The sequence below is a fragment of the Telmatherina bonti genome (assembly GCF_933228915.1).
Source record: "Telmatherina bonti genome assembly, chromosome: 1".
In the NCBI taxonomy this organism is placed as follows: domain Eukaryota; kingdom Metazoa; phylum Chordata; class Actinopteri; order Atheriniformes; family Telmatherinidae; genus Telmatherina; species Telmatherina bonti.
Genome location: NC_136619.1, coordinates 12,934,317 through 12,961,947, shown reverse-complemented (window position 1 = coordinate 12,961,947; position 27,631 = coordinate 12,934,317). Strand labels below are relative to the sequence as shown.

Genomic DNA, 27,631 nt, shown 5'->3' with positions numbered 1-27,631 from the left:
AGATATTCAATGAAAATATAACTACAAAATTTCAAGTAAAAATCAGCACAAAGAAAAGTATTATGCACTTTTGCACTTCCCATAAAACATGCTGGTTGCAATGGAGGCCATTTTTCTTGAAGAGAGAAAGACAGTTCACAAAGCCCCCCCCCCCCCCCCCCCCCCCAAATGAGGTACCATTTAAAAGCACTAAATGTCCTCTTTAAAGACCAAAAGGTGTCAGTTCAGTAGCATTCAGGGAGATGAAAATTTGGTTTACAAAGGTCCTCCACAGAGGACAAATGGAACTACTGGTAGTCAGGAGGACATGCGACATGTCTCATCAGAGTTGTCATGTACGTATGTTTATGTGTAGATAAGCAATGAGAAACGCTTGTGTGTTCAGTTCAAACGTGTAAATGTCTGTATGTCTTAACGGTGCAATCATTTCAGCCCAAGTACATGCAGAGTTTAAAAAAGCAAACCAAGCAAATAATCAAAGCTTAGATAAGTTAAAGCTCCTGTCTTAAACCCACATTTAGCTTCTTTACTTATGGAATTCAGTCCTCTTTACTTTCACATGACTACATCTGTATATACTTGACATTTGAACACTGTATACACACATACAGAGACAGAGTTCTGCTGCAAATCAACCCCTGCAGGATTTACAGCTGTGGATAAACAAAGACATCACAGCCGAGCCTCGAAACGTGGCCATCATTCAAAGCCATTATGTAGATATAAAGTTTACAAATTGGGATGAACTTACTTTTATCTCGAGAACTTTCTACATCAGTGTTTCGGTTGTTTTCCCGACCTGCCCACAATTTCAGTGATTAACTTTGGTCTGAATCTCAGAAGGCAGGACATATGTAGCACTAACTCATTCTTTTTTCTCCTTCTTCTCTAGTGGAGACATGGGGAAAGGCTTCTACATCAGCAAAGCTGTGGCAGTAGTGTGTGTGGCTGCGGCCGTTGTGGCGGTGGTGATCATCATCGCCCTCTCTGTGGCGTATGCTCACGAGAAATCAAAGAATCAACAGCCGGTACCGACGTCAACTGCGAACCCCAGCACTACATCTACTCCAAAAGAGCCTTGGCATCACTACAGACTCCCACACACCCTGGCTCCAGTCTCTTACAATGTGACCCTGCGGCCTTGGCTGAAGCCCAACGCTGAGGGTCTCTACGTCTTCACCGGAAACTCCATGGTGGTTTTCACATGCGTGAAGGAAACTGACCTCATCCTCATCCACTCCAACAAGCTGAACTTCACCCTTTTTGACGGATTCCATGCCAGGTTGAAGAAGGTGAAGGGGGGGTCTACACCCAGCCTGAAAGCCACCTGGTTGGAGGTTCCAACCCAGTACCTGGTGATCCAGCTCAACAGCCCGCTACAGACGGGCGAGAAGTACGAGCTCTTCACCCAGTTTGATGGAGAGCTGTCGGATGACCTGGGGGGTTTCTACAGGAGTGAATATGTTGAAGACGGGGTGAAAAAGTAAGACGAATGTTTCTTTCTTTCTTTCTTTTTTTTTTTCAGAAATGTAGTTTAGGAAAAGTATTTAGTCGTAGTTTAGTCAAATTTAAATTATTTAAACTAACTTTTAAAATCTGCGATGGACTGGCGAGCTGTCCAGGGTGTACCCTGCCTGTCGCCCAAAGCCGGCTGGGATAGGCTCCAGCTTCCCCGCGACCCTGAATTGGAATAAGCGGTTCGGAAAATGAATGAATGAATGAATGAATAACTTTTAAAATGGCATAAATTAGTTTGTTTTCTACCTCATGATGTTGACGATTAAACAAGAGTGCTGTTATTCTGTTTGTAACTAATACTTGCAGGTTAGTGTAGCTGGAAAAACAGCTAGCAGGACACTGTTAACAAACTGTCTCACCATTGGTCTAAATGAAGTAAAACCGGATTGCTGCAGCCTTTTACATGAGTCAAAGGGAAAATGAAAAATGATCACTTGTGATGGTCAAAGCTCATGTGGTGTGACATTGTACATATTGGCTACTGTTAAAAACAGATACAAGCGTTAATTTACCTGCTTCCTTTCTACATATTTAATTTTTTCTGTATTAATTTTAGACTTTAAAAGGATATGAGGATATTAGAAAGTAGTTTCACTGCATGTTGTAAAATAACCATGAAACAACAGTTGTGTTATTGTGTGTTTAACGCATAAACCCTGATGTGGTGGGGTACAACACATGTTACTGTCCTACAATTTTTTCATTGATCAGCTGTTGTTTTACACGATACAATGTCTTATGACTAGGTTACAATCTAGGCTGCATGGTGGTGAAGTGGTTGGCGCTGCAGCCTCACAGCTAGAAGGTCATTGGGTGGAACCTTGACTGGTTGGAGTTTGCACGTTCTCCCTGTGTGCGTGGGTTCTCTCTGGATACTTTGGCTTCCTCCCACCCACAACACATGCACGTTAGGTTACTTGATCGCTTCTCACGTGTAGGTTGCTTTGGATAAAAGCATTTTCCAAAACTTACTTTAAATAAAGCAAAAAATTGTAATATTTTTTGCACGTATATATATTTATATCTCCTATCAACTGCAACACAAGATAGATTTTGTAGACTGATCCATCAGTACATAAAATAAACTGAGCAATTAAACAATAATGATGTTTATGGAGCTGACAAACAAAATTTTTCTCGACTACACAAGTTTTTTTATAGTTATAAAACAGTTTATCTGCTTTATCCTTTTGAAGTTTACACTGAGCAAAAGCCAGATAAAAATGTTTTATTGCTTTTTTTCTTTCCCTTTGGACAACATAAATAAGACCTAATGCTTTGTTATTTTTTTGTTATTTTATAAATCAAGTGGCGGACGGGTAGAGATGACTTCTACTGGTTAACATCTCTGAAAACTTTGCTTTTCTAAATGGCGGAGCAGGTCGTTAAAAGGTTATTTATGTGTTTTCACTGACAGAAGACAACAGAAGTCTTACAGGATGTAAAACAGACCAAACTGTGTTAGTTCCCCCTGCAGAACGGTTACACAGCTGCAGCGCCACTTTACAGGGTAAAAACTGGTTTGTGGTTGCAGAGAAGATGGCACTGCTGAAGAGAATCCACGTGAACACTTACAAAGCTTTTAACTAGCTTTTATTGCAGCTCAAAAGTTCATATTCCTGCTCTACAGATGACTGTCTTTATCAAGAACCAGAAATTACATTAACTTACTTAGTTTCCATTTCCACAACTAAGTCACCTTGAGGCATCTTTAAAGGTTCATCACATCAGCTATAATCGACTAAAATCTAGCTGATTTTAGCAGATTTTTAGCGTGTCTTGACAGATTGTCTGGTGTGCTTTGGGAAATCATTTTATTCAAGATATTTTGACAAGAACAACTTCAAATTGTTAATATAGGCTGCAGTATTTCATTTTTCCTCATTTTCTGTGTGCCCTGTGATCTTTTCAATGGAGATAATGGACACTGCATTTATCTACATTAGTCCAATTCATAGTAAAAATGTTTCCCCCCAAAGTAAGAGTCATAAACATTTTTTAGGGGAATAATTAACTCTAAGATGACTAAATAATGGTAAATATACCTGTGAGGGACCGAGCAAAAAAAAACAAAAAAACAGAGAAGCACGAGGAATATTTTTAGAAAATTATGATGTCTACATTTATTTAACAAAAATATAAAGATAAATCTTTTAGTGCAATAACTTTTGGCTCATAAAAGAGGTCCAAGAAAATAAACTTCAACATCGACATTGTCATCAGGAAATTAAACACTAACTGACTTACCCAACGACACACAAGGGACACATAGATACACTGGCTGATCAGGCCATTTTGACACACAAGGAGGGTGTGGGGGGGGGGGGGGGGGGGGGGGGGGGGGGGGGGGGGCAATACAATACTCTATACCACAGGTGTCAAACTCCAGTCCTCGAGGGCTGGTATCCTGCAAGTTTTTGTTTTCTCCATGCTCCAACACACCTGACTGAAATGAATGAATAGGTCGACAAGAAGCTTTTGGATCCATTTTAATTGAATCAGCTGTGTTGGTGGAGAGAAACAACAAAAACCCGCTGGGTACCGGCCCTCGAGGACTGGAGTTTTACACCCCTGCTCTATACAAACGATGACATAAACTTAACTAATCAGTGTAGAGTTACATGTAACCTGTTAAGAAAATAAACTAAACTATCTGAAATCCCCAAATAATGCTAAACATAACTGACAAACAATCGATAGAAGAACCTAAGCCCCTCCTACACTTCCCTCCCAAAAAGATGGTACTGCTCAATTAGGCCTCAGCCTGATTTAAGGAGCTCCAATGCAGCCAGGACTCTTTTCTTTGGCAGGCTTGGGAACTCCAAACAGGAACTGGTAGCTCGAAAGGAAAGTATATTAACTGAAAGCAAAGCAAATTGACAAGGTGACAAAATAAGTTAACTAAATGTGTGCACCCAGTTAGTTAACCCCCTGTCAACCCAGTTAATAAAAATATGAAAAGTGATAGAGTGGCTCTTTAAAGAGTTTACACAACTAATTGAAAAAAACAAAAAAAAAAAAGAAAGTTACCAGACCTTTACTGTGCAGCAGCTCATGCAATATGAAAACACTGTAGTGCAGAGTTGTGCTTCAGGAGGACCTGAAAGAAAACTGGTTTGCCAAAAACTATTTAATCACCAGCTAATTACCAGGTTTAATGTCGGTCTAGTCATCCATTTTCTGCCTTATCAGAGTTGTGGCAACAACTCAGATGCAGCCGACGGATGCCAGGAAAGCCTTCCCCTGCTTTGATGAGCCAGCCATGAAAGCGGTCTTCCACATGACTCTCATCCACCCTCATGACACTGTGGCTCTGTCCAACGCCATGAACCACAGTAAGTTCTGCTCTTCTTCCAGTAATCAACACAGATCAAATAAATAAAATATTGCATTTATGAAGCTAATTTTCCGACTGTTTGGGAAAGATTCCATTTAATAGCTGTAAATCAGGGATTTGATCATATCGTCAAGTCTGATAGACTTCCAATAAAATCCTCAAAGCAGGGTTGACATGTTTAAAAGCAGAATGATGCTCAGTCTGTCAGTGGCAATGGCTTATAATGGCAACCACAAATAGAAAATACTGCTCTGCTTTACTGGTTTGTTTTTTTTTTGTTTCTTTGTTTGTTTTTTTAAACAAAATTTTACTGACTAAAGGTCATTTCAAGATATAAAAGCGGTACAGAACATGAACAGGGATAATGATAGGTGATCAGAGAATAGAGACGATAGAGGAACATTCAATAAATGTTGAATAGCAGACATAAATCAGTGGTTTTAACAGCTTTCTTGTCTTTTGAATGTTTTATTGTTGGGATGTATTGTTTGAGTTCTTTTGTAAAGATTAAAAATGAGGGTTTTTTTAATTTGAGAATTTACATTTATGGATGTGGTATTTTTCCAGCAACAAAATTAAATTGGTTATATAATATTGGTTTGATTTGGCAGGGTTAAAGGAAAAACAGCCAAACAATACATCTTCATATACAAGAGTGAAGGTGATTTCACTGTTTTGGGAATTAAAATTTACACACAATTTGCCAGAAAGTTTAGGATAAATCACAGGGCCAGAATAGATGATGTATGTCTTCGTTAGAGTGATCACAAAATGAGCAGGTGATTTCAGTATCCTTTCTGTATCTGATAAAAAATGTTTACAAGAATAAAAGAGATGAATAATTTTCATTGAGACTTCCTTGATTTTGTTCACAATAAAATACTCAGAAGAAAGATGCCAAATATTTTATTTTATTAGTTATTCCAGTAAGACACTACATTTGGAATAGAGACTTTATCTCTCTATTTTTCTTTTTAGTGGAAAAACAAATTTGACCTGTACTGGTGTCAACAGGATCCCAGTTGGTGGCAGTGGTTACAGCTGCAGCAGAACTTCTGAGAAGCATAATGGCACCAGATGGAATGGCATCAAAACAAGAGCACATTCTCTTGGTTTTATTGGGATGCCGTAGGTGTCTAAAAGTTTTTAGTATGACATCAAAACAGCACTGGGATTGAACAGCTGTTTAACTGACAGGATTTCATGCTTAAACCTATTTCATACATAATGATTTGTGTTTATACAAGATTTCTTTGTTGTTCCAAATGAAGTATAGATGGGGGGAGAAGTTGTGTTTATAGATCAAGGACCAGGAGAGAAGTATTTGCTTATGGAAATCATAGACTGTATAAAAAGATGGACATAGCCTCCGTGACGTCACCCATAGGTTTCTGAAGAGCTGAATTGGAGCTCGGTGGGCGATTCCTACCGTCGCCATCTTGACAGAGGCATGTGCGTCGTCTCACCCGGAAAATACAAATATGGGCAAAGAGGTGGAGCTGAGAGGGGGGCTGTGAGCGTCATGGTGGATGATTGACGTCGAACAAACTCCGACTTTTCTGTACCTAAAAGCTAACCGAGCTAACCCGGAGATAACAGGAGCTAGCTAATGGAGGTAAGGTAAGGGAGATTAGTACCTGTCAATCAAAAGGGCACGCCCCTAAATATGCCGAAATTCGAGATTAAATTGCTTTTAGTGTTAGAATAAAAATCCCCCCCCCACAGTAAACCTGACCTATTAAGCCGAAAATGGATTTTTGAACCAGGCTGTAAACATGTTTATATCTGTGCTGTGAAGTTGGTCTTTTTAACATGGGAGTCTATGGGGATTTGCGCTGTTTTGCAGCCCCTAGTGGATGAAGGGGGAACTGCAGGTTTTTAGACTTCCGCATCGGCTTCACTTTTTACCGTCGAAGGCTCCGTCCATCTTTCTTATGCGGTCTATGATGGAAATCTAATAGCTTTATGGCGATTTTTTGTAACATTGTAGTTACAAAGTAATAAGAATTTAATGCCACCCTCTGCTTTGCTGTTATTCATCCCACACAGACCCTGTCAACATCACTGTGGATGGCCAGCATTTAATCCAGACCAGCTTCGAACCCACTGAGGTCATGTCAACCTACCTGCTGGCTTTTGTCGTGTGTGATTTTTCCCACATTAAGATGAATCCAGATGCAGATGTTTTGGTAATTACTCCTTAAAGCACACAGAATCACAAAAGGAAATAAGTGAATTTCAGCACAACATTCTTACCATTTGATCAGCACGTCTATTTTCAGGCTTGTTTCTGATGAATAGCGTAGAACTGTGAGCTTTCCAGCTGAAAACCACTGAGCTCTGAGCTGCATCGCAGAAGAAAGCGATAACTGCAGCGCTCCTCTGCCTCTGAGCTTCAATGAGTCCAGCTGAAGACGAGGTGTCTTCCCTCTCACAGTGATGTCTGCTCTGATATCTCACACATAGTTTAAGCTGGTGAAATCACAGCTTAAAAGAGAGAAACAAACACTTCAGGGATTTTTAGAGTCATTATGAAGAATCCAAAGCACTCCACAGCATCAGACAGACAGATTGATCCTGCATTTGCCTTCTCTTCCCTGGTGGGCTCTTTGTTTCTGTGCTGCCCTCTGCTGGATGGCTAAAGCTGTTTCTTCTCTGCACAAGATAAGAGTCTGGGCTCGCAAGAAAGCCATAGAGGAAGGTCAGGGTGACTACGCCCTGGAAAAGACCGGATCCATACTAGCTTTCTTTGAGAACTACTACAACTCTTCATACCCTCTGAACAAATCCGGTAAGAGTCCACACACTCACACAAGCACAGCAAATCCAATTACAACCCTCAAAGAGTTATTTTAGCAACTCATATTTCTGCAAAAGCAGAGAAAATCTAACCAACATGGGTAATAAATGACCTAAATCTGATGGTTTTAGACCAGGTTGCTCTTCCTGACTTCTTTGCTGGAGCCATGGAGAACTGGGGCCTGATCACCTACAGAGAGACCTCACTCTTGTTCAATCCTCTCGTGTCCTCTAATGGAGACAAGGAATGGGTGGTGACAGTCATCTCGCATGAGCTCGCTCACATGGTATCACAGCTCTTTAGTCTTCACTGAAAAGTCGTAATGAATGAGAGGGACGACTGAAGCCGTGTGCTTTCAGTGGTTCGGGAACTTGGTGACCATGCGGTGGTGGAATGACTTGTGGCTTAATGAGGGCTTCGCCACCTACGTGTCTTATCTCGGAGCCAATTATGCCGAACCCACCTGGAACATGGTGAGTTTTACATGGAGATGAGTTAAACATCCTTATTGTAAAATGTGAGGTGGTCATGGGCTCTGTTGGTCTGCTTCATTTCCAGGCAGAATTATTTGTTCTGAATGAGATCCTCAATGCGATGGCTGTCGACGCTTCTGCTTTCTCCCACCCTCTCTCTTCCAAAGAGGAGGATGTCCTGATGCCAGATCAAATTAGCTCATTGTTTGATTCCGTCACTTATAGCAAGGTGAGTGGGTGGGTCCTGAGAGCTGCAGGTCAGCGGTTCGAGTCCTGCTTCCCCACGCTCACACACACGGTCCCTGAGGGTCGGTCCCAAGCCCGGATGAATGAAGAAGGTTGCGTCAGGAAGGGCATCTGGTGTGAAACATGTGCCAAAGGGCGACCGTGTGAATGGGGGAAGCTGATGATTCGCTGAGATGAATGCATGGAGGAGTTTCTGTCTTTCTGGGGCACAAAATTTTTAATTCTGTTGATGTTTCTGAGTCGCTAAAAAGCTTTTTAGTGACATCTTTCATGTGGCTGCTGAAAGTCAGATTTCACACAATCAGCATTTCAAGATTAAAAACGTGATTTTCAGAGCCAGCTGTTTGCCGGTTCTGACCCTCTTCTCTTTCCTCTCTTCTACCGAGCAGAAATATCTCTAGTTCAGGTATCAATGAAGAGCTGAAATGCCTCCCATTTGCTTCTCTTTACAGGGAGCTGCGGTCCTGAGGATGCTCTCAGAGTCTATCACAGAAACTGTCTTTTCCCAGGGACTCCATGTGCGTAGGGCTTATTAAACTGATTCTCTTTGTTTGTGAAGAATATCAGACCAAACAATAGCGTTTAATGTCATTTATGTATCAATAGTAGAAGCTTATTCTGTTCTTCACAAATATATAACAGACATAACTTAGCTTGTTATCTGTCTACAGACGTATTTGGAGGAGTTCCAGTATAAAAACTCAGTCTACCAAGACCTGTGGAGACACATACAAATGGTAAGATAGTAATGTTTAACATGCTTCATTCTTTAGATACAACAATGCCTTTAGAAAAGGTTAGAAGTTAGTCTTTCGTGTCCCATAAAATAATGACCTCATTAATCTGCAATCAAGAGAAGCAGAGAATTTTTTTCCTTTTTATTTGTATGACATGAGATGACGTCTCACACGGTGTGCAGAGACCAAAATAAGCTGTAAATATCCAGCAGAAGAAATTCCAGTATTTACTGCTCTGTTGGGCCTGAAATGGACCAGAGATCGGGACCTGCTTTTCACCCAGTGCTTGCTGGGATCCGCTCCAGCTTGATTTGGACTAACCAGTTAGGAAAATTGATGGATGGACAACTCTCTCAGCTCTGTTCTGGTCTTCACCAGTTCTTAGAGAAAAAAAAACCTCTCAAATCCATTTCAACCATCCTCTCCTTTCCAGTAATCTGCTGTGTTTGAACAAGTCAGCTTGATAACATGCAGCATGTGAAAGTAAGAAAAGGAGCAGAAGTAAAACCAGCTGAAGCTTCACAGGCTTTGACTGCATCCATCCCTTTTTATTCCTGCTAACGAGGACAATGTGTCACTTTCATGACGTGTATTCTAATGATATGAATAGAAACATCATGCGGAGTAGCTTTGTATTGTTTCTAAGAGAATTCGTATGAGATAAGATCTAATGTTAGCAGTCTGGCATTGTAAATACCATACCATATACCATATTTATTTATAAAGCACTTTAAAAACAACATACAGCTGACCAGAGTGCTGTACAGAAACAGCAAGTGAACTTTTTAATCTTTTAGAGCTTTTAAAAATGATCTCTCTCTGTTTTTATGCCCCGTTTTAACTTGTCTTTTATTGTGTAAAGCATCTTTTTGCTCCCTACAATCACTATATAAATAAACTTCTTCTTTTTCTTCTTCTTCCTTTTCTTCTTCTTCTTCTTCTTCGGAGCTTTAACATTATTAGGTAAAGCACACTTGAAATAAATGCATCAAACTGTGAAGTGTAAAACACAATTCAGCTGCATTTGGGAACAAAGACCTTCTGTTCTTGTTATTAGGCAGTGGAAAAAGCTAACATATTGCTGCCCCACCCTGTGGAGGTTATCATGAACCGGTGGATCCTTCAGATGGGCTTCCCTCTGGTCACCATCAACACCCAGACCGGACAAATCACACAGAAACACTTCTTACTGGATCCAGAAGCTGAGGGGATCAGACCGTCAGAGTTCAAGTAGGATCTGGTTTCTGATATTTCAGCATTCGAAACTCCTTTTCTATCTGTAAAATGTCTTTATTCTGGTGTTTGTGCGGCTCAAGCTATGAATGGTTTGTCCCCCTGACCTGGATCAAGACCGGCGGGGCTGAACAGCAGTACTGGCTTCTTAGCAAAGAAGGTAATATCTATTTCACCTAAGTGGGTGACGATGAACAGTATTTATAAAAATGCTCCTTCGTGTTTCCATCCAAACAGACACAAAGACAGATCTGGTTCTTCAAGACACTGATTGGCTGGTGGCAAACATAAACATGAAGGGCTTCTATCGGGTCAATTATGATGCTAAAAACTGGGAACGTCTCATTGACAAGCTGATCTCCAAACATCAGGTAAAACAGCCGTCACGCCTCTTCAGCGTTTCTAAACAACAACCAAAACCGCCGTTTTTTGCTCCTTCACTGATCAGGACATCCCAGTGATCAACCGGGCTCAGATTATTGATGATGCCTTTAATCTTGCGAGGTGAGGCCATATTTTTTTTAGAAACTTTTTCTGCTAAATGCTGAAAGAGAAGTCTGAAAAGTGTCGCGTCACTTTCAGGGCGGAGATAGTCGACCCAGTTTTGGCTCTGAGGACCACTCAGTTCCTGAATAAAGAAGTTGAATACCTGCCCTGGCAGATACTCAGACGCAATTTGGATTTTTTTTACCAGATGTTTGACCGCAGTGAAGTTTATGGACCCATGCAGGTTTGTAATGAACAAATCCCTGATCCATACCTGATTTCAGATGATCATACCGAAGGCGTATCTGAAACAAAGTGGTTTTGGAGAGTTTTATGCAAAGTCAATTCAGTGTGTTTCATCTTCATCCTTTAGGCTTACATAAAAAACCAGGTCACCCCTCTGTTTCATTACTTCAGAGATCTCACGCGCAACTGGACAGAGATCCCAGAAAAGCACACTGACCAGTAAGGATGTTGACACGCAGCTCTTTTTCAATCATGTCTGCTTCATTCTGTGAAACGTGTACGTGTTGCTGTGACCTTCGGGAACGTGAAAAACTGTGTTTTCTTCTTGTGACGATGAATTTCAGTCACAGAGGTCCCCACCTCCAGTCTTGGAGGGCTACCATCCTGCAGGTTTTAGTGTTTCCCTGCTGCAACACACATGACCCAAACCAACGACCCATTAACAGGCAGGTGCAGAAGATGACGAGTTTGTTGCACCAGAGAAACACTGATGGTAGCTCTCGATGACTGGAAATGAAGACCCTGCTGTAAAACTCAGTAAACCACCTCCAGACTGTTAAAGTGGGAATGACATATCTAGTAAAGAATATATGATTCTCTGGAAAATACAGTCTTCTCAAACAGCAGAGTCTACTTTTTGTTTTTTCTGTTTGACAGATTTACAAATATACAAAACAAATGTGCCAAAATTTTGTGAAACAGTCAAAGTCTCACCAGCAACGTTACTAGGTACACCTTGCCAGCGCAGGGTTGGGTTTTCCTTCAGAACTGCTTTGTTTTTTCATGGCATCGACTCAACAAGCTGTTGGAATCAGAGATTTTCCTCCTGATTGACACGAAGCTTCACACAGTTGCTGCACATCCATAATAAAACATAAAAGCTGCTCCGCTGGACTGAGATCTGGTTGGAGTACAGTGAACTTGTTGACATGTTAATGAAATATAAAAGCAGATGATGATGATTTGAGCTTTGTGTCATGGTACATCATCCTGCTGGAAGATGGTACGTTGAAATCATAAAGAGATGGACATGGTCGGCGACAGTCCTCAGACTGGTATTAATGTCATGCTGGTCCTTAGTACACAGGAAAATATCTGAAACGCAGCAGCAGCCTGAATCCAAGGCAGGATGGGTCCATGTTTCATGCTGTTTCCACTCATTTCTGACCATCTTCCATCTGAATGTGGAGCTAAAATGGAGACTCACCAGACCGGGAAACGTCTTTCCATCTCTTAATGTCCAGTTCTGTTGAGTCTCTGTGAATTGGTCTCCTGTTCGTAGCTGACAGGAGTGGAAAAACAGTTTTCTAAACCAGACAGCGGTGGCAACCAGCGTGGTCTTCTGCCGCTGTAGCCCATCTGCTTCAGAACAGGATGCATCTTGTGTTCAGAGATGTTATTCTGCAAACCTTGGTCAGATTGTTTTTTTTTTAAGAAACTGCTGCTTTTTTTTCATCATCTACAACCAGGCTGCTCATTCTTATTCGACATCAGACACCGCCAAGCCAACTTCTGCTAGCTGGATATTTTCTCTTTTTCAAACAGGAAATCCTGGTAGATCAGCAGTTCATAAAATACACGGATCAAAGTCACTTAAATCTCCCTTCATCCTCGTACTGATGCTCAGTCTAAACTTCAGCAAGTCGTCTTGACCACGTCAACATGAGTACTGAGTTGCTGTCATGTGATTGGCTGATTATCTATTTGTAATAACACGTAACGCTCAGGTGTACATAATGAAGTATCTGGTGAGTGTTAATGAACACAGTATGAGGTTGCATTTCCTTTAACAGTGCATCTCAGAGTTGACAGAAAGATTGGAACGTCTTTTACTGAGCTGCTCTATGACTGTAAATCTTCCCTGATCCTGTGTGTCCGCCATGTCCAGGTACAATCAGGTGAATGCAATCGCCCTGGCCTGCAGTACGGGAGTGGAAGAGTGCACAAAACTGACTTCCGACTGGTTCAAACAGTGGATGAAGAACCCAGCCAGTAACAAGTAGAGCATTGTTAGCTGTTCATGTCATTAAAAAAATGTTCTTTTTCCGTCTATCGTTCTGTGACCAGACATTATCCCTTCAGACCTGTTCTTGTTTTCACTCCTACCTTTCCTCTCTCCCACCATTATCAAACTTCCCAGCATTAGTCCCAACCTGAGGTCCACGGTGTACTGCAGTGCAATTGAAGCAGGAGGAAAGGAGGAGTGGGAGTTTGCCTGGAACATGTATAAGAACGCCACTGTTGCCTCAGAAGCTGACAAACTTATGGAAGCTCTGTCTTGTACCAAAATGCCCTGGCTGCTGAACAGGCCAGTTGCACAGACATCACGATGAATACTGCATTTGCTTCCATCTCATTAAAAGAAAATACTGCAATTCATGTTGTAGTTAAGCTGCTTTGTGTGTTTCAGGTTCTTGCATTACTGTCTGGATCCTGAGAAGATCCGGAAGCAGGATGTGTCGTACACCATTACTTACATTGACAGGAATCCTATTGGCCATTCTCTGGCTTGGGACTTCGTTCGTTCCAAGTTTTCCGAGTGAGTTTTCTCTTTTTGATCATACCAATCTATGTAATTGCCTAAAACTGGCACAGTCTCTCACGAAGAAACACAAATGACAAACTCTGATACTTGTTCAAGTTCAATGTTTTCTAAAATTAAAACAAACTTTAAGCTACAATTTGCTGTAAATCTGTTCCTCTTCATTTAACTGGACTTTTCAGTGGAAACACTTTTCACCATCTTCACTTTGCAGCTTTATTGTATTTAGAAAATGCAAACAAATGAAGAATTTAATCCAACATATAAGTTTATAGAGGTAAAGACGGAAACGTTTATGGAAAATACGCAACTCCATTCTCATTTATTTATCCAGAATCATTTATTCCTGGTCCTCCTCTTCCGCTCAACGAGTGAAAATTCAAGATGGAACATTTATTCTGTGAGCATTTATAGACCAAATTACACTGGCATCCAATCTTCCCTGTTTAGTGCCACTCTTAGTGGAATCCTTGTTTGAGTCCAACGTTCGCCCGACCATTACAGTGTGTATATGTGTGTTAATTTAACCCATAAAGACCAAAGGATAACTCCAACATTTTTCAAATGAGATCTTTATTTGCTCTTTTACCGAAATGTAAAATAAAGTAGCAACATTGGGGATATTTACAATTTAAAATGTTAATTTTCTGGTGTCCATTAAGAGGCAGAAGAGAAAAATCACATTGTGTTCCACAAGATTTTGAGCTAAGGTGGTACCATAATGTGATGTCAAATATCACAAACTGCATATATCTGATATGTCACACTGGGTTCTTGTGGGTTAACATTGATTGTTCTGAACATTTGCATCAATTTATCCAATAAAATGGCATTAATTCCCTTCACAGTTGTCTGCAAAAATAATGAAAAACCTTCCATTTGTGTCTTCAGGTTTGAGGATTTCCCATTTTCCATTGAAAGCATAATTGAAGGACTGACAAAACGTTTCTCCACGGAGTTTGAGCATAGACAGGTACATAAACATAAACAGGTACATAAACATAGACATAGACATAGACATAGACATAGACATAGACATAGACATAAACATAGACATAAACAGGTAAATAAACATGAACAAAAACATAAACATGAACAGGTACATAAACATAAACAGGTACATAAACATAAACAGGTACATAAACAGGTACATAAACATAAACAAGTACATAAACATAAACATGAACATAAACAGATACATACACATAAACAGTTTTAAGGGGCTTGTATTTGTTTCTACATCAGCATTTGTGATGAAAGCTAACACAATGGGATTTGTCTGAAAAGGAATTGTTCACAAAGATGCAAGAACTGATTCAGACTGTCTTCCTCTCCAGCTGATGCAGTTGCAACATGACCACACATCCCAGCTGGGATTAGCACATTCAACTGTTGAGAGGCTCCTGAAGAGAACCAAGTCCATAAACATAAACATGAACATAAACAGGTACATAAACATAAACAGGTACATAAACATAAACAGGTACATAAACAGGTAAATAAACATGAACAAAAACATAAACATGAACAGGTACATAAACATAAACAGGTACATAAACGTAAACATGAACATAAACATAAACAGGTACATAAACAGGTACATAAACATAAACATGAACATAAACACAAACAGGTACATAAACATAAACAAGTACATAAACATAAACAGATACATAAACATAAACAGGTACATAAACAGGTACATAAACATAAACATGAACAGGTATATAAAGATAAACAGGTACATAAACAGGTACATAAACATAAACAGGTACATAAACATGAACATAAACATAAACATGAACAGGTACATAAAGATAAACAGGTACATAAACATGAACATAGACATAAACAGGTACATAAACATGGACATAAAGATAAACAGGTACATAAACATAAACATGAACAGGTACATGAAGATAAACAGGTACATAAACATAAACATGAACAGGTACATGAAGATAAACAGGTACATAAACATAAACATGAACAGGTACATGAAGATAAACAGGTACATAAACATAAACATGAACAGGTACATGAAGATAAACAGGTACATAAACATAAACATGAAAATAAGCATTAACATGAACATAAACATAAACAGGTACATAAACATAAACATGAACATAAACATAAACAGGTACATAAACAGGTACATAAAGATAAATAGGTACATAAACATAAACATGAACAGGTACATGAAGATAAACAGGTACATAAACATAAACATGAAAATAAGCATTAACATGAACATAAACATAAACAGGTACATAAACATAAACATGAACATAAACATAAACAGGTACATAAACAGGTACATGAAGATAAATAGGTACATAAACAGGAACATAAACATAAACATGAACAGGTACATGAAGATAAACAGGTACATAAACATAAACATGAACATAAACATAAACAGGTACATAAACAGGTACATAAAGATAAATAGGTACATAAACAGGAACATAAAGATAAATAGGTACATAAACAGGAACATAAACATAAACATGAACAGGTACATAAACATAAACAGGTACATAAACATAAACATGAACATAAACATAAACAGGTACATAAACAGGTACATAAAGATAAATAGGTACATAAACAGGAACATAAAGATAAATAGGTACATAAACAGGAACATAAACATAAACATGAACAGGTACATAAACATAAACAGGTACATAAACATAAACATGAACATAAACATAAACAGGTACATAAACAGGTACATGAAGATAAATAGGTACATAAACAGGAACATAAACATAAACATGAACAGGTACATGAAGATAAACAGGTACATAAACATAAACATGAAAATAAGCATTAACATGAACATAAACATAAACAGGTACATAAACATAAACATGAACATAAACATAAACAGGTACATAAACAGGTACATAAAGATAAATAGGTATATAAACAGGAACATAAACATAAACAGGTACATAAACATAAACAGGAACATAAACATGAACAGGTACATAAACATAAACATGAACAGGTACATAAACATAAACATGAACATAAACATAAACATGAACAGGTACATGAAGATAAACAGGTACATAAACATAAACATGAACATAAACATAAACAGGTACATAAACATAAACATGAACATAAACATAAACAGGTACATAAACAGGTACATAAAGATAAATAGGTACATAAACAGGAACATAAAGATAAATAGGTACATAAACAGGAACATAAACATAAACATGAACAGGTACATAAACATAAACAGGTACATAAACATAAACATGAACATAAACATAAACAGGTACATAAACAGGTACATGAAGATAAATAGGTACATAAACAGGAACATAAACATAAACATGAACAGGTACATGAAGATAAACAGGTACATAAACATAAACATGAAAATAAGCATTAACATGAACATAAACATAAACAGGTACATAAACATAAACATGAACATAAACATAAACAGGTACATAAACAGGTACATAAAGATAAATAGGTATATAAACAGGAACATAAACATAAACAGGTACATAAACATAAACAGGAACATAAACATGAACAGGTACATAAACATAAACATGAACAGGTACATAAACATAAACATGAACATAAACATAAACATGAACAGGTACATGAAGATAAACAGGTACTTAAACATAAACATGAACATAAACATAAACAGGTACATAAACAGGTACATGAAGATAAATAGGTACATAAACAGGAACATAAACATAAACATGAACATAAACATAAACATGAACAGGTACATGAAGATAAACAGGTACATAAACATAAACATGAAAATAAGCATTAACATGAACATAAACATAAACAGGTACATAAACATAAACATGAACATGAACATAAACATAAACATAAACAGGTACATAAATAGGTACATAAAGATAAATAGGTATATAAACAGGAACATAAACATAAACAGGTACATAAACATAAACAGGAACATAAACATGAACAGGTACATAAACATAAACATGAACATAAACATAAACATGAACAGGTACATGAAGATAAACAGGTACATAAACATAAACATGAAAATAAGCAATAACATGAACATAAACATAAACAGGTACATAAACATGAACATAAACATAAACAGGTACATAAACAGGTACATAAAGATAAATAGGTACATAAACAGGAACATAAACATAAACAGGTACATAAACATAAACAGGAACATAAACATGAACAGGTACATAAACATAAACAGTTTTAAGGGGCTTGTATTTGTTTCTAAATCAGCATTTGTGATGAAAGCTAAAACAATGGGATTTGTCTGAAAAGGAATTGTTCACAAAGATGCAAGAACTGATTCAGACTGTCTTCCTCTCCAGCTGATGCAGTTGCAACATGACCACACATCCCAGCTGGGATTAGCACATTCAACTGTTGAGAGGCTCCTGAAGAGAACCAAGTCCAACATTAAGTGGCTGGCCCTGAACAAGAAGCGGGTGCTGGACTGGTTCATCAGTGAAACCAGTTAAAATGCACTTATCCAAAGAAAGCACCCAGTGAACAGTGTTTAGATGTACAGTAGATTGTTCTACTAAATGCAAACATGTTTTTCTAAACATTATGTTTATTCTGATTCTCATGTTTTTGTGTAAAACTTTTCATGGATTAAAAGAATTGGATACTTTAACTTGATTTTGTGTGTGAAATAGATGTTATGTACTAAAGAACATCAGAAAAAATATCGTAATGCCTGCTTGCCGGCATTTTTTACATATTCTATGCATGCAAATATGTAAAATCAGGAAAAGATAAAATGTTAAATTGCACAAACAAAAAAAGTTGGGATCCATTCTTTGTTTTCCAACACAAGCCAGGTTTTACATGGACAAACGTCTCCTAAATCTGACTGAAATCAGTCAAGCAATCTGATTAGTTTATTAAGCTCATGATGCTTTTGCTGTGAACAGTGTGTGCTAATTCCAAATCGGTGGATTGTCATACATACATATATACTACTACCGTATTCTGTGCTTCCAGGAAGAGCTGTAGTGTTTTACCAGCTTGTTTGAGCGTCTGATCAGCATGTTTAAGCATTAAAGAAGACGTTCCTACAAAAAATAAGCTGCTTCAGCATTACAGAATTAACTTAAGGTAACATGTGCTGGGTGGAAGAGGGAAATGACTTATAGGCTATGGGCAAGTAACATTTCTAGCACTTATATTTTTATAAAGTATTTCTGATTCTGAAGCTCCAGATCAATTTATGCCCCACCTCACATTAATCTACTCTTTCAAACCTCCACGTGTAACCTGAGCATTTACAGAGAAAACCAGACTTTCCTGGAACTTTTAAGTATGTTACTGAGAAAAAAGGCTGTATGGTACCCATGATGATGCAATATGGAGATGAACTCAGTAAAATCACAGTGCAAGAAATTACTATTATTACTATATTATTATTATTCATTCATTCATTCATTCATTTTCCGAACCGCTTATTCCAATTCAGGGTCGCGGGGAAGCTGGAGCCCATCCCAGCCGGCCCTGGGCAACAGGCAGGGTACACCCTGGACAGCTTGCCAGTCCATTGCAGGGCATTATTATTATTATTATTGTTGTTGTTGTTGTTGTTGTTGTTGTTGTTGTTGTTGTTATTTTATTGTTGTTATTACTATTATTATTATTATTATTGTTATTATTATTGTTATTATTGAGTATGGGTCACAGCTGATGACTCAGTACAGTTCTGGATCATGTAAAAAAAAAAAAAAAAAAAAAAAAAAAAAAGATGGGATAATGTATTTTGCATTCTGTGGCAAAATAAGACATTATTTTCTGGTATATTTTTGCATTAAGTTGTCTAAAACCATCAGTCATGCTTCCACTGGATGGAAAAAGTGCAAACTGGCTGGTCTGGCTCCACTTGACACCTCTCAGTGGGGGTCTTTCCTTAAAGACTTTAGAGGGGATGTGCTCTCTATTTAGCACCTCATTGCCCTGCTGACAGCTGTTTGCATGAGGAAGCAGAGGCCAAACCCATGAGAGCATGCACACTTTCATTTGTGCAAATGGTCACATTTGGGGAAATGAAGGTAAAAAATGTCAACAAATGATCTTAAAGTAAATATTTTTTATTCTATTCACCAAATAAAGCTTAATAAATACAAAATTCTATGTACAGACGCAGTTATAGGATAAGACATGCTTTGTTCAAAACAACAAAAATGATAACTATTGTGGTGAGTTGGTTTAAAAGTCATTGTTGCCATGAAATCGACAAAGTGGGTTGGTCAACACTGTCCAGGAAAGGTTAAAGGTTGGCGTTGTTGCTGCTGCATCCAGTACTGCTCACTGTTCAGACAAACGCCTGAAACCTGACAACAGAATACAGTAAAATTAACAACCTGTAAAGAGGAAAGGAGCAGCTTTCTCTGACTGACAAACGTACCTCATATGTGTGCTGCAGAGACGACAGCTGCTGCTTGCCAACGGAGTCACAGCTGGATTCCTGCGGTGTGTAGCTGGCTGCTTGCTGATTCAGGAGCTGCCTGAGGGTTTCGTCCTGCTCTGCAAAACCTGAGGATCTATCCTGTTCCAGCACCTCCTCGCTGAGGCCCAGCTGGGCGGACAGGTGGGAAATGTAGCGAATGGTGAGGCGCAGAGTCTCGATCTTGGTTAAGGTCTGCCCAGCTGGTGCCACAGAGGGCGGGAGGTATGTCCTGAGCTGATGCAGAGCTTTGGTCAGATCCCTCATCCTCAGCTTCTCCCTTTCACTGGCGGTTTGGCGTTTTTTACCCGGATACCTGGACCTGGACTTCTTTGTGGTGGAGGCAGTTACGAAGGAGGATCTGGAGCAGAGTAGAGTTTGAGGCTCCACTGGTTTGCTAAAGAGAAAGCTGTCCATAGCATCCTGGTCATTTCCCACATTTCCCTGTAAGGAAACGGGGGAGAAGCAGAAGGAGTCCACAGAGGAGGTGGGAGACAAGCTGCTGACGGCGCTGACGTAACCGGGGTCTGATGCTGCCTCCTGAGCCGGAGGTTTGTCCAGCACAGACTCACAGTCAAGCAGAAAGGTGTCGTGGAGGTGGAGAGGAGAGCAGTAGGACATCTCCATGGCTGCTGCTGAATGTCAGAAGGCTCTTCGGAGAGTTGTGGTCAGGCGAAGCAGGAACACGACAATGCAAAGGGGGACTGAGAGGCTGCTGCATATATGGGGTGGGAGGTGTGAGTTTGCACCTCTGCTCCTGAGAAGCTCCTGGAAGTGGGGGTGACACCTAAGCTGGGGGTCCCATGGGAAACCGGCATGCTCCGGGACAAGGTGTGACCTGGCATCTCACACCGGGTTTATAATCTAAACAGGTTCACACTGTAGACTCCTACTGCCTGGGAATGGCGCCCTGCCATTACAAGACCAAGACCACAGAATCTGGTTTTAGAATAAAACAGAGAAATGCAAACAGATAAATTATTCGTTATAAGAAATTTCTCCAAATAGCAGAGAAAAGTTCTCATGTAAAAGTGTGTCATGACTGAATGGCTGGATGATTGAAAGAATGGGTCGTGCTTCTCCTCATTCTCCAAGTATAAACGCTGCTTGCTGAAATATGGGAGGTGTGTGTGTGTATACTTTTTGTTAATCTCGTCGTCTTTGTGTGTGTTGCTATGGTTTCTTTGCAAGGCCTTGCTGGTAGAAGTGTGCCGAGTCAGCTGGGAGGTGTGAGGACGTTGCACATTGGACTGTTTTGACAGCAGAGTTTTGGGTAACTGGATAAAAAACTTCACTTTCATGACTTTTGCCAGAAAGCAAGCATGAGACCTCAATATGCGAATCATGAATAAAACATGTTTAGCCTTGTCTGTCTGGAGAGCTATGTTACACTTCTCAGTAACTTATTGATCTCCTGTTTTAATATTCATTGCAAATAAATGGTTTTTTTTTTCTAAATATCTTACATTTCCTACCCTGCAGCTGTTACAATAATAAATGAAACATGTATTAGTCCCATAGTCAGGTCATGTGAATAATGCACATTGATGAGTTTGCTTTAACTGGTGCTGTGGAGCTAAATTCAGAGCAGCGTTCCCACAAACCGCCGCGTCGCTTTTGTCTCCTGCCTCCCGGCAGACGTGAAACTTCGAAGCAGGAGGTGTGAACTGCGCAGCCTTTCAACGCGACACTAATGCAAGAAAAACTGGGAATTTAATTAAGCAAAACATCCAATCAGCGATGGGATTCCTCTGGAAGCATTAAATCCGGGTGATGCCACACTTGTGCTTTGTGAGTAGTAAAAAAACACAATCTAGACCTCACAACTCTTAGTTCTTACTGCTTGGCTTCTATTTTTATTTTAATTTGTCTCCTATTTGTCTATCAGCTTTGCCAGCATGGAGAAGCTGCTTTTATCTTTTTTGCACCTTGACATGCTCTTATTTCTGTTTTTAAAACTTTTCTGTTCATATTTATGTTTGCAGCTGGTTGATTTTTTAACATTTTAAATTACTTTTCTTTAATGAAAGATTTATTTGTTTCAAATGAGATAAACACAACCTCAGATAAACAACATGTGACATAAAACACCAAGTCATCATTCATTTAACTGAAACTATGACAGAATACAGAAGGAGAGTCAAAGACTGCAAGATGTTGCTGATAAGGTGTATTTAACTGATCCGCAGTATCTCTGAAGGGGTTTTACTGGGTTACTGGTATGGAACTGGTCCATAAGATGCAATAAGATTAATTTTTCATGTCCAGCATGTTGGATGTTAAAGTTCACAACGATTCAAATATAACAAAGGAGAACAGTTTGGAAAAGTTACCAGGAGACTTTTCTTTCTACACAGTTTAGGTTTAAAAATAATGTGAATAAACAGATGAGATGAGACCAAAGTGGAGATGGATGTTTGTGCTTTTATTGGATCCATCTCAGATGTACAGCACTTTGTGTTAGGGATGGCTGGTGTTCAAGCGCTTTGTGAATAAACTGATGATGATGTTTGGCCGTAATGCGCAAACTAAGCAAAACATCAAGCCAACTACCCCACATAGAGGCGCAGGACTGATGACTTTCATCCACAAGACCTGGACACCTGACAGCCTCTGGATCAACCATCAACTTCTCTGTTTAGGTTCTTAAGATTCAAAAACTAAATCATCTTTCTGATGGTTAAAACTTGGCTGAAACTGGGACGTGAAACTGGGCGGCTACAACAGAGTGGCTGAATGAGGAAGAGTTAAGGTGCTGTGGTGGCCTCGAGTCCAGGTCTCAGCCAGAACAGGAGCTGGAACTCATGGCTCTTTGGCTCCAAAGAGCCCTTCAAAAGACGGACTCTGTTGTGTTTTGAATGAATGAAATGAAATGAAAGAATGAAAAATACTTTATTAATCCCCAAAGGGAAATTCAATATTGTAGTAGATAATAATTAATTTGAGGAGGTTTTGTTCCGGAGGCTGATGGCTGCTGGCAGGAATGATCTTCTGTATCTTTCAGTCTTACATCAGACCTGAAGAAGCCTCTCACTGAACACACTTTGTTGTTTCATCACTGTGTTGTGGAGAGGGTGTGAAGAATCCTCCATCCATCATCCTCATCATCTTGTGCATCATTCTTCTTTGGACCATCAGCTCCAGCGGCTCCAGAGTTACTCTTATGTTAGTTAGTTATCTTAGTTAGAGATCTTAGTTAGTTTTATGCATTATTTTAAAAGACCAATGATTTAAATACAAAACAAACCCTGGAGCGACTGATGCACTACAATTTTAGTCGTATAAAACATGTTGCTGTTCGTCAATTATTTATTGATCCAGACTGAAATTATCTTTTTTGTTAAGACTACACTTTCCATTTCCTTTTTATTGGAAAAAGTTCGTCCAAATCATCCTTTGCTTTCTTTGACTCATCTCTTCACTGGCCAACTCAGTCTGTTGCAGCTCCTCCAGTTCTCCTCTACTCCATGTAGAGAAAAAAACACTTCTTACAGGGAATCGGTTCCCATCGTTCGCTGTGAAGAGCCGTCCAACAGATTCAGTTCGTTCATAAAGGGAGCGGACCTGCAGAGAGCTGAGCGTTAAAACAAGAGCTGCAAATCTTGAAACTGAAACAGAAAATAATCGTGTCTTGAGATGTGAAACCTTGGTGCTGTAGTTCTTATCTTTACGTGATCAAATGACACACACTGCACGAGTCCTCTCACACCTTAAACCTGCAGCTCCCTTATATGTTGCTTTTTTAATTCTATTGAAAACAAAGAATCTCATCTGAAAAAAAAGGAACAATTTTCCATTTAAAACTAAACCAGATTGCAGCTGTCACCCCCCCCCCCACCCCGCCTCCTCCCAATCAGGTGGACTCACTCCCTTCTCCTAATCCGCATTAGCTCTGATAGTGTTTACTCTAATGTAATGAGTGAATAATCAGCACTGCAGCGCTAACCCTTTCATCCCAAACCCTTTTAGCCCACAGAGTTTATTAGCTTTACTGTGATGAAAGACTTAAGTGAGTATATTAGGTTTTGTGTTGGCTTGCTGCTTGCATATCAAATGAACTGCATGTATGTGGCAAACAAAACACTCACTCCTAATTCTCCAGCCTGATATGCAAAGCCACACTCCGCGATGAATATTAAAGTCCTCTCAGTTGGGTTTGTAAGTAATAAGGGCAGGAGGTGAGAGAGAGGGAGGAAAGAGCAGGAGGGGATTGCAGTCTAGACTTTGCGGTGCCAAGGTTGCCTCTGTGTTTGCAGTGCTCCATTTACAAGGAAACTCTAAAATAAACCAAATAAGTTGTTGGAGAGGCTGCTCTCTGGCCTGCAAATCTGGCTTCATGACTGCTTCAGTCAACAAGACAGAGATGGCATAACTTATGATGAATGTCATGAATGCTTGTGGCTCAGCTTTAATTTAATGTCAGTAACATGAGTATCAATTAAAAGATGGATCATTTAATTGGATGAACTGGTGGTGGGTCGTTTCTGATTATTGTGTAAAAAGAAAATCTAGCAAAAAAAAAAAAAAAAGAGACATCAAAGAGAATCTGCTGTAAGAGTAGAAGCAGTTATAAAGTTTAGAAATAAATCTCTCATCATAGAGTATCCCAAATAAATCAACATAGGTGTGTTGTAGAAAGCTGCCTATGGGTTAATGGTGACTTTCTGGGCTCTGAATCACAATACCAACCCCAGTTTATCAAAGCCACAGAGTTCATTCATACCTGCAGGATTCCTGGTCTGGATGGTTACTGGCATCTTTTTTCCTGATGGTCATTTAGCATCAATCATTTGATGTAGTGAGAGATGTTACCTACCGATTTCACAATTTGCGTGGTATTAGAGGGTACCCCCCCCCCCCATAATAAAAACAACTTACTGACACACACATTAAATGTCTTAGTCAGTGTTACACCTTGTTTTTTATCTATCTATCTATCTATCTATTTATCTATCTATCTATCTATCTATCTATCTATCTATCTGTCTGTCTGTCTGTCTGTCTGTCTGTCTGTCTGTCTGTCTGTCTATCTGTCTGTCTGTCTGTCTGTCTGTCTGTCTGTCTGTCTGTCTGTCTGTCTGTCTGTCTGTCTGTCTGTCTGTCTATCTGTCTATCTGTCTGTCTGTCTATTGCATTAATACAGTTAAAATATTATAGTTTTTCTCAGTCCCTTTGATGCACTTCTCACATCACTATTTACATTTGCACAACAGTTAATGCATCTCTCCAAACAATCAGTACAAACTGCAAAACCTTGTTGATAAAGTGTCACTTGCTCAAAATATGTAGTTCATTCCTCAAAAGGAAGTGTTCGTGTCAATGAAAGTGTCACTGTCATCAAGATGAAAAATCCTGACACCATTGTTTATGAACAAGAGAATCAAATGGCTTTGTCACGTTTCCATTATCACAGTTTACTCTGTAAATGTTTTCCGAGGCACAAAAGTCAGATCTTTGTGACACGACCTGAAAATGCTCAAGACAGCACTGTATACTATACCATATGAAAACTACAGGAAAGTTAGACATTACTGTGTTTAGTGAGGTAACTGAGTCCAAGACACTGTAAATGTTACATTTTACTGCATATGCTCTTTGCTATTCTAATTTGTTCACAACATTGTGCAAAAGAAAAAACACTTCCTTATTTACAACAAACATAAACTCCCTTTGGGTAGATCTGTGCACAACTGTAAACAATATTGCAGTACATATATTGGAACTGAACATACAGCATATATAGAAAAGTAAATCATTCATGCACATTTAGACGTTCCTCTCTGTCTGGCCACAGATTTTCATCTACATCACAGCAAATCTCTAGCAATGCAGCAACATTTCCCAATGAAATATTTGAATAATTGAATTTACGGTGCTTCTCCCATCATTTGGCTGCACCCTTCGACCAGCTTCAGCCATTGTGAGGCTGTGATTGACAACATGATCCGCAATTGTAGCCCTGATTTTATCTGGAATCCACCTATGGACTTGGCCTCTTCTTCCTCTTCCGCTGTTTTGTCCTCTTCCCATTCCTTGCCGCACCCTCACCCCTCTTCCGCGAGGCTGTCCTTCCATTTCTGTGTCACAGTATTGTATAAGTACACGCTATGTCCTGCTTAGTTCATATATGCTTGTGAAATTGTGGTTTATGGGATTCAGCTCTGACTGTAGTGAAGTGGCTCATCATTGGTTGTAACTAATGCTTCAGACACCCCTTATCATCAGTGAAAGCTGAGGTTCCCCCGAGAGAAATTGTATAATTTAGGAGACATTTTCAGGATTAAAACAATTTAAAAATACTACAATTTGCTTGACCGATTATGACAACTTGTTCAACATTTTTGTATGTAATGACTCAAGCAATGAAATGAGGACTATTAGTTTTATACAGAATGACTATTCAGCATTCACAAGTATAGTTAATTTTGACTGAAAAATACTAATGTTATGAAACAGCAGAGAGTTGTATGAAAGCAACCGATGCATGTCCAAAAGCATATGCAATTTGTTGGAAGGAATGAGAAACTGCTACTACAATGTGCACAAGGGACTAAATGTTGTGGAGGTTGAACTGTTGTGCAAATGTAAGATATTCTTCAGTATTGTCGGTACAAAAAGGAAGAGGTTAAAAAACAAACATGTCTTCATGTTGCCTTCTCACAATGGGATGATTTCTTCTTTGCACTCTGCTTGTAATGCAGAAACAAGATCTCACCAGAACACATGCATCATATACAAACATCCAAAAAAAAAATGAGCACATATCATTTTTGACATGTTCTTTTCATACTTTTCCTATTAGATGTTACATATTGAAAGAGTTTGCCACATCTGAGTATGTCTAAAGAAGGGTTTTGGATTTTGTTATTATGGTTTCTTTAAATTATCAGATTCAATTGAAGGAATGATTGAGACAAACAACCATTTTTACACTCCAAACATTTTTTTTTTTTTTTTTTAACACATAATCCTTTTAAATCTTACAGATACACGAGGTGAGGGGAGTAAATACACTGAGCCTACGTGACCAGCAGAGGGCGCCGGCTATATACAGTCACTGGACTGGGAGCTTGCCAGTATACCAGCAAAGATTAAGTGAAATAAAAAACTGTTGAAATGATGATAAATAAATAACAGAAGACTGTGGGATGTTCATTTGGGTGTTTTCAGCCGCAGTATCATGGTTGCTGCTTGTATGAACGACGACCAGTGACGCATTTTGATGATTTATTATAAATAGTGGGATAGGGAAATATAAAAATAGTTGTTACACATATTCACATTTACAAGGAAGAGTCTCAGTAGAAAATAAATAAAAGGCAGAATAAGATATATTTCAAATAAATAAACCGATCCACAGTGAAGCAGCAGAAACACTGAAGCAGTTTGTGTTTCTGGAGGACGATCCTTCAGCGATGGAGAGCTCAACCCCAGTACTCTCTCTCAACCAGTGGGATGCAAAAGTCGTTGCCGCACATCTGTGTTTAAAAAAGAAAGAAAGATGGAATATGTATTAATTTGTAAAACAAATC

The 27,631-nt window shown here is 39.1% G+C and overlaps 1 protein-coding gene across 1 annotated transcript in view; it reads left to right on the top strand.

Moving 5' to 3' along the window:
- The window catches only part of LOC306768977 (aminopeptidase N-like), a gene marked incomplete at its 3' end in the record, with an annotated part of 28,467 nt that extends 8,742 nt beyond the window's left edge, over window positions 1-19,725 (top strand). The window contains exons 2-22 of the mRNA XM_079257475.1: window positions 893-1,483; window positions 4,711-4,853; window positions 6,905-7,044; window positions 7,520-7,646; window positions 7,787-7,941; window positions 8,015-8,128; window positions 8,214-8,357; window positions 8,827-8,892; window positions 9,046-9,111; window positions 10,169-10,341; window positions 10,428-10,504; window positions 10,582-10,715; window positions 10,793-10,848; window positions 10,927-11,074; window positions 11,204-11,295; window positions 12,965-13,075; window positions 13,217-13,384; window positions 13,487-13,615; window positions 14,510-14,591; window positions 14,956-15,065; window positions 19,620-19,725. Coding sequence (XP_079113601.1) covers window positions 900-1,483; window positions 4,711-4,853; window positions 6,905-7,044; window positions 7,520-7,646; window positions 7,787-7,941; window positions 8,015-8,128; window positions 8,214-8,357; window positions 8,827-8,892; window positions 9,046-9,111; window positions 10,169-10,341; window positions 10,428-10,504; window positions 10,582-10,715; window positions 10,793-10,848; window positions 10,927-11,074; window positions 11,204-11,295; window positions 12,965-13,075; window positions 13,217-13,384; window positions 13,487-13,615; window positions 14,510-14,591; window positions 14,956-15,065; window positions 19,620-19,725 — 2,925 coding nt within the window. The 5' untranslated portion in view covers window positions 893-899. The remainder of the gene's footprint in view (window positions 1-892; window positions 1,484-4,710; window positions 4,854-6,904; window positions 7,045-7,519; window positions 7,647-7,786; window positions 7,942-8,014; window positions 8,129-8,213; window positions 8,358-8,826; window positions 8,893-9,045; window positions 9,112-10,168; window positions 10,342-10,427; window positions 10,505-10,581; window positions 10,716-10,792; window positions 10,849-10,926; window positions 11,075-11,203; window positions 11,296-12,964; window positions 13,076-13,216; window positions 13,385-13,486; window positions 13,616-14,509; window positions 14,592-14,955; window positions 15,066-19,619) is intronic.
- Between the last annotated feature and the right edge of the window lie 7,906 nt (window positions 19,726-27,631).